Source organism: Taudactylus pleione, unplaced genomic scaffold (genome assembly GCF_031769625.1).
Source record: "Taudactylus pleione unplaced genomic scaffold, aTauple2 ptg000436l, whole genome shotgun sequence".
Taxonomy (NCBI): Eukaryota; Metazoa; Chordata; class Amphibia; order Anura; family Myobatrachidae; genus Taudactylus; species Taudactylus pleione.
The window spans coordinates 9,778,378-9,791,863 of NW_028284838.1; the positions used below are offsets into that span (position 1 = coordinate 9,778,378).

The 13,486-nt window shown below is 40.9% G+C and overlaps 1 protein-coding gene across 1 annotated transcript in view; it reads right to left on the bottom strand.

The window, feature by feature from the left end:
* Window positions 1-13,486, bottom strand: part of MED12L (mediator complex subunit 12L) — a 709,720-nt gene that overhangs the window by 166,750 nt on the left and 529,484 nt on the right. The window contains exons 25-27 of the mRNA XM_088447707.1: window positions 8,101-8,214; window positions 4,917-5,101; window positions 4,618-4,806 (exon numbers count right to left, since the gene is read on the bottom strand). Coding sequence (XP_088303833.1) covers window positions 4,618-4,806; window positions 4,917-5,101; window positions 8,101-8,214 — 488 coding nt within the window. The remainder of the gene's footprint in view (window positions 1-4,617; window positions 4,807-4,916; window positions 5,102-8,100; window positions 8,215-13,486) is intronic.

Sequence of the window (13,486 nt, forward strand, 5' to 3'; positions counted from 1 at the left end):
AGGACAAGGATAATGTACATTGCTACATTAGAGACCATAACCCCCAGATAAGCAACAATGCAAAGTAACCAAGTGTTACGTGCCCTGGTAGAGAGTAAGAAGTAGATGAAGGTATAGTAAGGAGATGCACAAGAGGGTAGAGGGCCCTGCTCATAGGAGCTTACATTCTAAAGGGGAGGGACAGACAAACAGGGGTTGACACAGATGGGGTAGGCAGGGAGGATTCAGTATGTAGCAGCAAGTTAAGAAGAGAGCTGGAAGGCTTTGATGAAAAAGTGGGTCTTGAGAGCCCGTTTGAAGGATTGAAGAGAGGTGGAGAGTCTGATGGGAAGCTGATGTACCTTGTAGACCCCCTAGATTGTAAGCTCTTAGGAGCAGGGTCCTCCTCCCTACTGTCTCACAGTCCTCTTCTCTAGCACTTCAATGACAACCTTCAGCTTCCCAGCTGTATTGTGTATGGAGAATTGTTACTAATTGTTACCTGTGCTCTGTTTATATTTTGGTTACTGTATTGTAATGTATTGTTGACATATGTACGGCACTGCGGCCCACTTGTGGCGCCCTATAAATAAAATGTAATAATAATAATATAATATCTGCTTGTGTGTATGGGCGACCTGCCGACCACCCGTACGCTGGCTGCAGGGACCACCGACACTGACTTCACATGTGATATTAGGCCAGTCACATCGAGCGGCCGATTAGTAAGTGTGTATAGCTTACCAATCGGCCACTCAGACGGCGGATTGTTATCTTGACTGATCCATCGGGTCAGTGTGTATCCAGAAATTTATGTTGCAGTGTTCTGTATCACTGACTGCCTATATGTGCAGTTCTGTCAAGGGCTGCTACTATTATTGCATTCTCTCCCTTGCAGGTAAAGTTGTTAAGATGGATTTTTCTTATTCGTCATTTTCACCCAGACTAAGTTATATGCATGTATTATTTATATATACTGTAGCTGGTGCACCTTTTTTTCCCATACACGGACAGTATCCAATGACATCTAAAGCTGGCCATCCACTATACAATTTTCTGTATGATATCTGTCCAATCTGGTTGGAATGAAAACCTGGTAAGATAGGGGAGCAAATGACAATCATCCATTTGCTCACAAACACTGGAAAATAGCCAAAAATGGTTGTTCAGACAAGTTGGTTAAAAACACACAAATGTAACCAATTTGAACAATTTTTTTGTCCTTTTTTCAGTGTTTAAAACCATATGATGGACTGTCATTTGCTCCCATACATTACCAGGTTTTCATTCCAACCAGCCAGATTGGACAGATATCTGACAGATAATTGTATAGTGGATGCCCAGCTTAACATTTAGGAACAGCATTTTTGCTTTAATCATTTACCCCCTCCAATTAGTAAAATGAAAGCAATGCATACTGTCTAGCACTATGTTACATAGTATGAGTAGCTGTACAACACAACTCCGGTGTACTATACATATCTATATGTCACACACACACACACACACACACACACACACACACACAGGTTGAGTCTCCCATATCCGAAATGCTTGGGACAGAAAGTATTTTGGATATCGGATTTGTCCATATTTTGGCATATTTGCATTCCATAATGAGATACCAAGTTTAAACACAGAATGCATTTATGTTCCATATACACCTTATACACACAGCCTGCAGGTAATTGTACACAATATTTTTTATAATTTTGTGCATGAAACAAAGTTTGTGTACATAGACAAAACAGGGGCGGATCTAGACTCTTGCTTTAGGGGGGGCAGTGTGAATAATATATATATTATATACAGTGCCATATAAAGGTCCACATGGGCCTGGAGCTGACATTTATGAAGGGCCTATTGTGTGCCACCGCATGTGGTGTTGTCAGTGACATGGGGATGTGATTGGTGATGTGGGAGCTGTGACCAGTGTTGTGGGGGTTTGGTAACCAGAATGAATAAAACCAGTAGGTGCTAATTATTCCTGTTTGTTGTTGGTATATAACAGAAACTAATTGGTTAGCTGCTGTTCCAAATTAAGTCTCTGCAGACTTAATAAGATGTTGAAATGGTGAAAGGATTTGTATAGGAACTGCACTTAACCAATTAATCGATATTTAAATCATCCTGTACACCTACAATTTAAATCACAATTGACATAATTTATTAAGATATACACATATAATATTGCATGGGTCCCAGCAAAAAAAGAAATAAAAAAATAATACACAATTAAAAGAGAGTAAATAATAAAATCTAGCCTCTAAATATCCAATTCTCTGCTGAGAAACACTGCTGTTATTCCAACTTATAATAATATAACAGTCTGTTGATGAATTGTGGCAATGTCCATATTATAAATATGTAAAGATACAGTTTCTCACCCTGATGACTGCACAGTAATTCCACTGTAATCCTTTAGTAGCCCATTGAGGATGGGACATATAGACAGGGCAAAGTATCCGGATGGTAGTGTCCGATCAGGGTCACCGGACCTCGGCTTCCAACAGCAGTCCCCGCGCTCACGCTGTGTCCGCAAAGCGAGACAGACGTCTCTGCCGTACGTGAGGCTGCGGGTGCAGAAGGGGGAAAGCTAGGCAGCCTATAGCTGGTCACTCGGAAGATTCCGGCAATGTCCAATATGAGTCCTCAGACCGTCGGCTAATGCATTTCGTCACCCTTAGTTAATTTCATCCTCGCCTAAGGGTGAAGAAATGCATTAGGAAGGAGAACCTGCCACAATTTCAAAAAGCAGGGATCCAGCTACCATCTGCAAACACTGCTGCTGTAAATATATATATACAGTCAGGTCCATAAATATTGGGACATTGACAGAATTTTCAGATTTTGGCCTCTATTCACCACCACAATGGCTTTGAAATGAAACAAACAAGATGTGATTTAACTGCAGACTATCAGATTTAATTTGAGGGCAATTACATCCGAATCAGGTGAACGGTGTAGGAATTACAATGGTTTCTATATGTGCCTCCCACTTTTTAAGGGGCCAAAAGTAATGGGACAAACTAATCAATCCTAAATCTAACTTTCACTTTTTAATACTTTGTTGCAAATCCTTTGCAGGCAATTACAGCCTGAAGTCTGGAACGCATAGACATCACCAGACGCTGGGTTTCATCCCTGGTGATGCTCTGCCAGGCCTCTACTGCAAATGTCTTCAGTTCCTGCTTGTTCTTGGGGCATTTTCCCTTCAGTTTTGTTTTCATCAAGTGAAATGCATGCTCAATTGGATTCAGGTCAGGGGATTGACTTGGCCATTGCATAACATTCCACTTTTTAGCCTTAAAAAACTCTTTGGTTGCTTTTGCAGTATGCTTCGGGTCATTGTCCATCTGCACTTTGAAGCGCCGTCCAATGAGTTCTGAAGCATTTGACTGAATATGAGCATATAATATTGCCCGAAACACTTCAGAATTCATTCTGCTGCTTTTGTCAGCAGTCACATCATCAATAAATACAAGGGAACCAGTTCCATTGGCAGCCATACATGCCCACGCCAGGACATTACCACCACCATGCTTCACTGATGAGGTGATATGTTTTGGATCATGAGCAGTTCCTTTCCTTCTCTTCTCTTCCCATCACTCTGGGACAAGTTGATCTTTGTCTCATCTGTCCATAGGATTTTGTTCCAGAACTGTAATGGCTTTATTAGATGTTGTTTGGCAAACTCTAATCTGGTCTTCCTGTTTTTGTGGCTCACCAATGGTTTACATCTTGTGGTGAACCCTCTATATTCACTCTTGTGAAGTCTTCTCTTGATTGTTGACTTTGACACATATACATCTACTTCCTGGAGAGTGTTCTTGATTTGGCCAACTGTTGTGAAGGTGTTTTTCTTCACCAGGGAAATAATTCTTTTGTCATCCACCACAGTTGTTTTCCGTGGTCTTTTGGGTCTTTTGGTGTTGCTGAGCTCTCCGGTGCGTTCTTTCTTTTTAAGAATGTTCCAAACAGTTCATTTGGCCAAACCTAATGTTTTTGCTATCTCTCTGATGGGTTTGTTTTGATTTTTCAGCCTAATGATGGCTTGCTTCACTGATAGTGACAGCTCTTTGGATCTCATATTGAGAGTTGACAGCAACTGATTCCAAATGCAAATGTCACACCTAGAATCAACTCCAGACCTTTTACCTGCTTAATTGGTAATGAAATAACGAGGGAATAGCCCACACCTGTCCATGAAATAGCTTTTGAGTTGATAGTCAAGGGGGCGTAGTCTAATAGCAGGGGGAAAAAAAACACCTTTTTGCAGAGTGGTGCAGCATTGTCCCCGGGCTCCGAGCGGTGATTGAGGTAATCTGAGCAGATCACTCAATCTATTTTTAGCAGAAGGAGGCTGCCAGTACTGTGTACATTATCCCCCCCCTGGATCCGCCATATTTCTAATAATTTTGCGCAGTAAACAAAGTTTGTATATAGTGAACCAACAGAAATCAAAGGTGTCACTATCTCAGTTGCGCTCAAGAAATTCCATATTTTGGAATATTTAGTTTTTCAGAATATTTGTATATGGGAGACTCAACCTGTATGTAATTGGCAGTATAGCACTGTGAGACTGGCTAAATGTTGTACTGAACCTGCCCATTGTTAGTACTTCCAATATGATACTACCTGCAGGATATTCTTTATATGAAGCCTTTGTATGTTGTCTCCTTCTATTGATTCTCTTACTCCATGAGGATAACAAATCAGTTCAAGTAGTTTACGTGCTTGTTTATTCGACAAAACAGGATCCAGAATGAGATCTTTATCTGTACACAATCTCTCTGGTTCTTTCAAACAGTGATCTCCAACCCACTCCTAATGCCAAAGGAAAACAAAACCGTGCTTTTAATATTACTGTAATCCAAGTTGAATGAATCGTTGACATTCAAGCTCCAACACAAATAGTACAAACATTTCTAATTTACCTGTTGGCAAATCATTCTCAGAACATACTTAGCATATTCGCTCAAACTCGCAGTTTCTATTACAAATGGTTTTCCAGATGATCGCAGAGGTATTTGAGATTCTAAAATGTTCTCGTCTGTAGATTCTTCCATTATGCCAGTTTTATTGGTCTTAGAAGAGCTGAAATTACTACCGAGTTCTGTATCTACAAAACAAAATCCATTTAGTAACAATTCTACTTTTAACCACTGGATGGCAATATGTACACAAGGTTATGAGGATGTGGGACAAATGTATTCAGTTTGATATTAGACCAGTAAGACTCAGCGTATGTTAGTTAGTCACTCAAGAATGAGTGCCAATAGCATTCCCTTCTGCAGCTGATATTACCTTCTATTTCATGGCATTATATTTCATCTGTCTGTATCCTGATTCACTCAATGTACAGCACTGTCTCAATGCCTTAAAGCTACCCTTTGAGAATGCTACAAGCGAAACACGCATTAGAATAGTACATAATGAAGATGAATATAGCTCAGTTAGTTTAGCCAGTCAGTTTGGTAATGATACATTGTTAGCTGAAATAGTCCTATTGTGTTCTAATAAATTTAAGAGGTCATCATTACTTGTGATAACATAGTATATACATTATTATTAGGATCATACTGGTGTATTGTACGTTAGGAAATACTGAGATTTACATTATGTGCCAGTAAGAATACAGTCTCTCCCATCTATTATAGAGATGAACACAATGTGCTACGCGTTAACAGAAACATATATCAGGATATCAGACTAAGGTGTCTATTTACTATGCCTTGGATGGAGTTAAAGTGAACATAGATAAAGTCCCAACCAATCAGCTCCTAACTGCCATGTCACAGGCTGTGTCTGAGAAATTACAGTTAGGAGCTGATTGGTTGGTGCTTTATCTCTTTTCATTTATCAACATGTTTTATCATTCACAAAGAGTGATAAAACTCGTTGCGTATGATAAATGGTGCTCCAGCCAATCAGCACCCAGTGTTACTAAATAAAAAATGCCGCTGGTGTTTAGCTTCATTCTTAAATGGGGCCCTAGAATGCATGTATCTTTGCCACAAAAAAATTTACTTCTTTTCACTTTTGAAAACTATTATAAAATTGCTCCCAGTAGGTAGCTGAGGAGTTTTATTAAGCTAAGAATATCCCTTTCTCCAGTGTTTTCAGTTCTTTTCACAATTTATTAACAATTAATCTCCAAGGAAATCAGAGACCTCTATGTAGGCTTACCACAATTTACGTCACCGGCTTGGTAACTTACGGACAACTAAAATCTTTGTGCAGTAATACAGATTTTTATTTATCGCATGTTTCTAATAAATAGACCCCTTAGTTTGAGCAATGTTACATCTGCCATACGTTGATATACAAGTGCTAGAAGTCACTCTAATATCAGAATGTACAGCACCATATCCTGCAGTGCATTAGTTCTTGGTGAGCTGGGAGTGTGTGAGCTGATTGTCATTGGCAACAAATTAACAGCAACAATCTCTCTGCGCTGTCAATATTATACTATATGGGCCATTATGTATGGTATATAGAGCAGTAAAGTGTGCTGAAGAGAAGCAGATCATAGTAGTAGTGTATATCACCGTGCACAAGATAAGAGACCAGAGTGCTGTCAGTTAGCGTGTCTTGTTCTGCTAGTGTCACGTGTAGCTTTATACCATGTAATGGGCAGAGAAACCACAAGTGTGATAAGGCTAGTTGTAGAACCAGGCCTCAGTTCTAGGAGAACCAAGACACATCCCTGAATTTCAACTGCAGGATGTTTTATTAAAAAAGGTACATGTATGTTTTATGTTACAGTTTGTACTGCGTTGCATACTTTTTACTGAAGCTAAAGCCAATGACATGTTGTTCTGTTACAGTAACAAAGGCTATTAAAATTGAAAAACCACTTCATTATTAGGTGACTTCTGCCACTCATTTAATTGTGCCCATCATACCAAATATTGCCAGCGCGCCCTGTGTTCTGGCCAATAATTTAAGAACTTGTTTTTTGAAGAGACAAATCAAACTTAAATAAACCAAAAGGATCAGTTATCAATTTGGACCAAATTTTAGGTTGCCAAACTGGTAGAGCTTCAGCTGTTACGTGCATAGTCAAAGCAGTTGGATGTCTTCTGGCATCACTGCTACCTCTGTGTTGTCAGGAGATGATCCCACACACAGAATGATAACGGTCATATTCTAACAATATTGTTCTCAAGTTGCAGCATACGATACAATGGGACTAAGTTGGATGCATACCAGTCTTTCTTCCCTACGGCCGTGGCATTCTTATTACTATGCAAGAATCCGCCCATGTAAGTCAACCAACTCCCATGACACTCTAGACAGGACAGATACAGTATGTGTGTCCACCCGATCGCTGCCTAGTTACCACCCAGAAGCACCCATTTCATGGAAACAGTGGTCTGATCAAGCCATCCGCACTTGTGATTTCTGTCCATGTGAGTATGCCTGATTTGGTGCATGCATTTCTATGGTGTAGGTGCAGTAGGTTGAAATCCTCAAGATGCATCCACAAAGCCACTTGTTTCTATCGTGACAGAAACACTAAGTAAGTTGTTTATTGGGAGATATATATGCCCCATGTTTCTAGCTTCTGTCCCATAGACAGCTAGCTAATTAGCAACCTTGATTGCCAAACCACCTGTGAGAGGCTGATAAAAGGTGGATCAGTTTGTCTAATCTGTCTCTCACTACCTGGGAAGCAGGTTGAGGCCTAGAGAGACCATTGATTGTTATTGTAAGTGCTGTACTAATTTTGCTATTTTGTTGTGACTTGGTCACTAGGTCCTTTCACCTGGAGAGACTGAACTTTAGGCAAGGAATTATTTTTTATTTTGTGTTTATATTATGCTGTTAAATAAAACTAGTTGCAGGTACTTGTACAGAGGCACTGGACTGGCATGTTCTTGATTGCCTGCATGAGAAGTGCTGCCGTTTATTCCCAGGCACCCCTAACCTTATCTTGCGACAATAAATATGTGCGTCTGCCACAACCATATAACTCATAATATTGTCAGACAATTGATGTAAAATTCCAAATCATATACAATATATTTCTTAGCATACACAAGATGTAAAAATTAACAGAAGCAGCATTCGTGGAAAGCTTAATAGTTAGAAATGGAATCACAAATGAGAACACACCCAGCATCAGGATAGCTTTGAGGACAGCAAACACTGCACCCACTTCAATGCTGTTATGAGCAGCTGCCAGAAGATGTCTATCACATGAAGAACATATGCCTGGAGCCAGCTTTCCTAAGGGAGAAATACAAATTACTAAATTGTTTTATGGTCAAGTACAAAATTAGACTTTTTAGCAAAATCAGCTGGGAAAAAAAACCTTGAAATACACTTTCCTTTACATTTCACACCTGCTGCTTTTGTTATAATTTGGCACAAAGGGAGCATGTACATAAAGAGTTATTTATGAGACATAAAATCTGCAGATGCAGAAAGCTTCCCTATGTGCACACAGAAGCCCATCTGTCCGATAAACACTGCTCATGGTGTACGGCCACTTCACAGCCCTTGGAAATGTAATCTGTACCCAGTAGGAGGATACTTCAGAAAAGGTGCATTGTGGAAACCATAAAAACATATGAAAGTCAAAAACACTATGCCCTAAACTTTTTGTCTGTCTCCAGAAATAATATTTCATTTAGCATAATGTACTATTTAAATGAATGTGAGAGTGAGGTGACATCATCATGGTTTTATTTTCCGTGTCACTTTTGTGTTTCTAACTATTTTTAGTACGTTGGTTAAAGTGCATCTAATAAGGCAACTTGATGGTGCAAAATGCTTTCAATTCTAAGAATAGACTTGACCCCATCTCCAGGAACTCATAGCTGCTGCAGAATTTGGGGACTTTTTCAATAAATGGAGCCCTTATTCTGGAAAACTTATTAAAAAATGCAGAAAGCCTCATATTCCAAGTATTTGCAAGAACATCTCCCTAAGATTATAGGACTATACAGCAAGACTGTCACTCTAATATTGATATGGGCACATAGTGGGCAGAGATCCCCTTACAGGCAGTTGTTTCACCCTCTTTAGAGCTCATCAGTTTAGGATACTATGTGAAACATTATAGAGAAAAGTCTTCTTCATCAGAGTTAAAACCCAATAGTTTCACTTGTTAAACAAATCTCTGTGTTAAACAGGATGTGTAGAATGTTAATCCAAATCATTTACAGATGTCACCACTCAGGAAAGGCTGAGCGAGACTCTTTGTGCTGTACAGCAAAGTACTGACAAACTGAGCTTTAAAGAGACATCAGTCATGGAGTTATGTTATCTGCCACATAGCAAACTGAACTGAGGGTGCTGAATCTGGTCGCATAGATCACTACACAGTGAGGCATATTCTTGTATATTTTTGACAGTCAAAAGCTATAATATAAATAATGGGCTTAAATGTGAGTTTAGCAGTTGTGCACTGGAGCCAAAGGGATGCCCCACCCCTCACAGGTCTCAGTGGCTGCTAGGGACAAGAGGGAGTGAGGGGTCCTCACCCTTCCAGCTCATATGCAATGAATTAGAAAGAAGAAGAAGAATGGAGGTCTGTACCCTACTGTCAACACACAGTGACAGGGACAGATTTGAAAGATAGGGGGACAGGGATGAAAGAGTGAAATAAGGAGGGATGAGGGACACAGATGAGAGAAAGACACAAAGCAGGGATGGGGGACAGATGAGAGAGAGAGAGGCAGGGAACAGAGATGAGACAGACTTTGTTTGGGGGCAGAGATGACATGGAGAGATGGGTGGGGAAGGGAGGCAAAGGGGGTGGAGGGAGGACAGATATAAAGGAGAGACAGATAGTGAGTGGGGGGTGGAGATAAGAGAGAGACAGGTAAAGGGAGGGGGATAGAGACAGATGGTGGGAGGGTGTCAGATGTGAGAGACGGGGAGGAGGGACAGACTTAAAGAGAGAAAGAATAACAGATGGGGGGCAGAATTGAGAAAGAGACAGACAGGGAGGACAGAGATTAGAGAGTGATACACAGATGGGGAGAGTGGGGATAGAGATGAGTGAGACACAGATGAGGAGAGTTGGACAGATGGTGGGACAAAGATGAGATGTCAGAGGAGGGGCAGACGTAAGATGAGTGCAGAGTTAAGTGGGAAAGGCAGACTGGGGGGACAAAGATGAGAGAGTGAGAGACAGATGGGGGTGGGGGACACAGATGGAAAGGTGGGGTGAGAAAGAGGCAGAACAAACAAAAACAAAATGCTGGGCATGATAGCTAGCATCCTGACAAATTACGGATCAAATACTACAAGTGTAAATATAAAATTATAGACTGCCCAATTGACTTTATATGCTGTACCATGGGGAAAATTGGTTAATCTATTTGAAAATAGGACAGAACACCTTTATGAATAACCGCAATAAACCACTTTTTTCTAATATGCATTAGAATTTCAGCATTAACAAGTTTTAACTTGAACAAGTTTTAACTCACGCATGTACAGTACATCAGGATTCCATTTTTGAACTGTAAAGTTTAGAGCCCCAATGTGTAAAGGAGTTGTGGTCTATACTCAGCATAGTAGGCAGCTTAGTAAAAAAGGTTCATTTGTCAAATTGTTAGGGCCATGTGACTTTCTTTTAGCACTTTCCATTATTTATTTTATGTTATATTAAAGCCATAATTGTTGGTTAGATATATATCTGGCTCCTGATCATACATCTGTCACTGTAACTCAAAGGTCTGCCTTCTTCATTTCATCTAAAACATGAAAAGGGGCAATAAAAAAAAACCTTGACAGGATTACAGGAAACTGACATGTTAACTGTCACTGAACACAAGTGCAATTTATTTTTACTATGAAAGACATAAAACCGAGACATAGAGCAGATTGCTTTTATAATATAATTAGTAAACCTGTTGCATCTTCAAAGTCTACTTCTAACTGCGTCCAAATTGAAATACTGTATACTGTACTGTATAACAACTCTATCTTCTACAGATGTTGCTCAAGATTCACATGTTCTGTATTTCTAAATCTATTGTTTACATTTTAATAGGCACACTGAGCAACCCAATGGGTTCTAATAAATGGTGATAGAAATGGTTTTGTATTGTCGATTATATCAATGATAGAAACCACCCATCGCCATTATTTAACATTTAAACCTCGCCAATGCAGCCGAGCGTTAGTCATCTGTCTCGGTAATGCTAGCTGGCAGCGGTAAGAGATATCGGCTCAGCAAATCTGCAAGTTATTAGTAAATCTACGCATGAATGTCCTGGCCAGTCGAGACTGGGATTTCAGTTCCACTTGTATTAAAAAAAAAAAAAAAATGTTGTATATAAAAACTTTAAAAAATAATTTTTCTATTAGTTAGAAAAAATGTTTTATGTAAATAAAGCATTATTTTTATTAAATGTTTTCTGCTGTTGACATCCTAAAATGGCAATAAAAGGAAAAGTATTTCTTTGCATGTGGAAATTCTAGAGCAGGGGTCAGGGAGCTTTTTTACCTTTTACCCCAAAATATATTTAGATAACGCCGACGTTACCCCCTCGATTTGAAAGGAAGGAAATCATATAGTAGTGCCCCCATATAATGCCCCTGTAGTAGTGCCCCCATAGTTATGCCCCTGTAGTAGTGCCCCCATATAATGCCCCTGTAGTAGTGCCCCATATAATGCCCCTGTAGTGCCGCTTGTACAAAAAAAAAAAAAACACTCACCATAATCCCCGCTCCTGCATCCGCCACCGTCCTGTCCGCCCGGCTGCTCCTCGGAACTATGGGAGAGACGTCATGACGTCTCTCCCATAGTGCACATGGAGAGAGGCCGAAGCAGAAGAGAACTCCAGCCTCCGGCTAATGCAGCGCTGCAGGGAAGGAGCCGGGCGCCCGCTGGTAATAACATCTCAACGGGCGTCCGGCTTAGAGACTCCCTGCGGCACAGCCGGGCATGCATATGAATCATTCTATATTATAAAATGATTCATATGCATGCCCGGCTGTCTGTCCATTACCCCCAGGAATTTAATTTTTACCCCATGTGGGGTAATTTACCCCTGTTCCCTGACCACTGTTCTAGAGTAGATCTAGCAAATCTCTTAGACTGTGTCCTATACAACCAAAGTTAAAATGATGGTCTTTGATGGCCAAGGAAAAGCTTTTTCTACAGTATCTTCTGCAAATGCTTCCTATTAGGATACCACGCTCCTGGTTTTATATGGATGGGCCGTAGACCACATTTTAAACATGAAGTCTTTTACAGGTATAAGCGTTTAGGAGGCTTCCAGCTGCTTCACTTCCTTATGTACTATCATGCGGTCATGCTCACAAGGATTGTGGAAATGGACTCAGCCAAGGAGCAATGGGTGTCCATTGACAATGCCTCAGTCCCATCTATAAGCTGCGACCTGCATTGGCTCACCACCCTCCCATTGCCGCATTATATTTGCTGATCCCTAATCTGGTGGCAAATGAGAGAACAACCGCTTATTTCCCCTTGGCTCCTCTATTTGGCAAACCAGCTTTATCACCAGGACCTCCATGTGATTCATTTCAGCTCTGGTGTCAGGGCTTGGATTCTTGCGTTCTTAGAGATGATGTTGGGACTGGTTCTGGAATGAGTGCCGTATGCAGGAAACTGTGCGGCTCGCTGACCTAATCCAAGATGGCTGCACCCAGTGCACAGGACTGGAGAAAAAGTGCTGGAGACAGAGCAGGCCTGAACTCTGGAGCACTGTGCAGCTGCCATAGAGCTGCAGAAATGCCAGGACCCCCATCAGAGGAAAGACACTCATCTTACAGGTAAATGACGGGAAGCCAGCTGCTGAGTCCTGACATCTGGCTTCAGAAAGGGATTATATATATCTGCCAGGTGGTAGGTTCATCTGGGGTTCTAAGCTTTGGGAACCTGCTAGCAAAATGGAGACTCCCCAGTAGTGAAATTTGAAATACCTCCAAATTATACATTTTGCGCTAGGCATGCTCAAAACTGGGATAACTGGGCGTGGGCTAATTGCATTGGAAAACGTGCCTCATCCTGATACTTCCTGTACATTTTCCTCTTACCATATACATTTTTGATTGACCACCAGTTCTTCTTTATGCCTAAATTCACAGTGAATTGGCAAAGGGATATTGGGAGGCCTGAAGGGAGAAGATGACTGACCAGAGTGTTTTGCCAACACCTTCCATAGTTCGGTTAATAATCTAGTTAATGAAAGCCACTATAAAGTTTGACTCATTGGTACAGATGCCCCAGTATCCTGGCTAGGATGTATTTGCCCTTCTCCACGGGAGGTTTTTGTCCTCCCTGAGCTCGCCTTAGGACACCTGCGTAATGGTTTGACATGTGTACCGCCCCAGTCAAACTCCCCACCTGCCACTGTCAGGGAATGCCCAGTCCTTTGGCTGTTTTGGGACAAGGTCATTGCTACTGCCAGTTATTCTTAATGAAACACTAACCGCTTTACCTATTTTCCACTAAATGTACTAGATTGAACTCAAAAGCCCTGAGCCCAGTTTAAGAGATCCTTGCTGTGTCGTATTA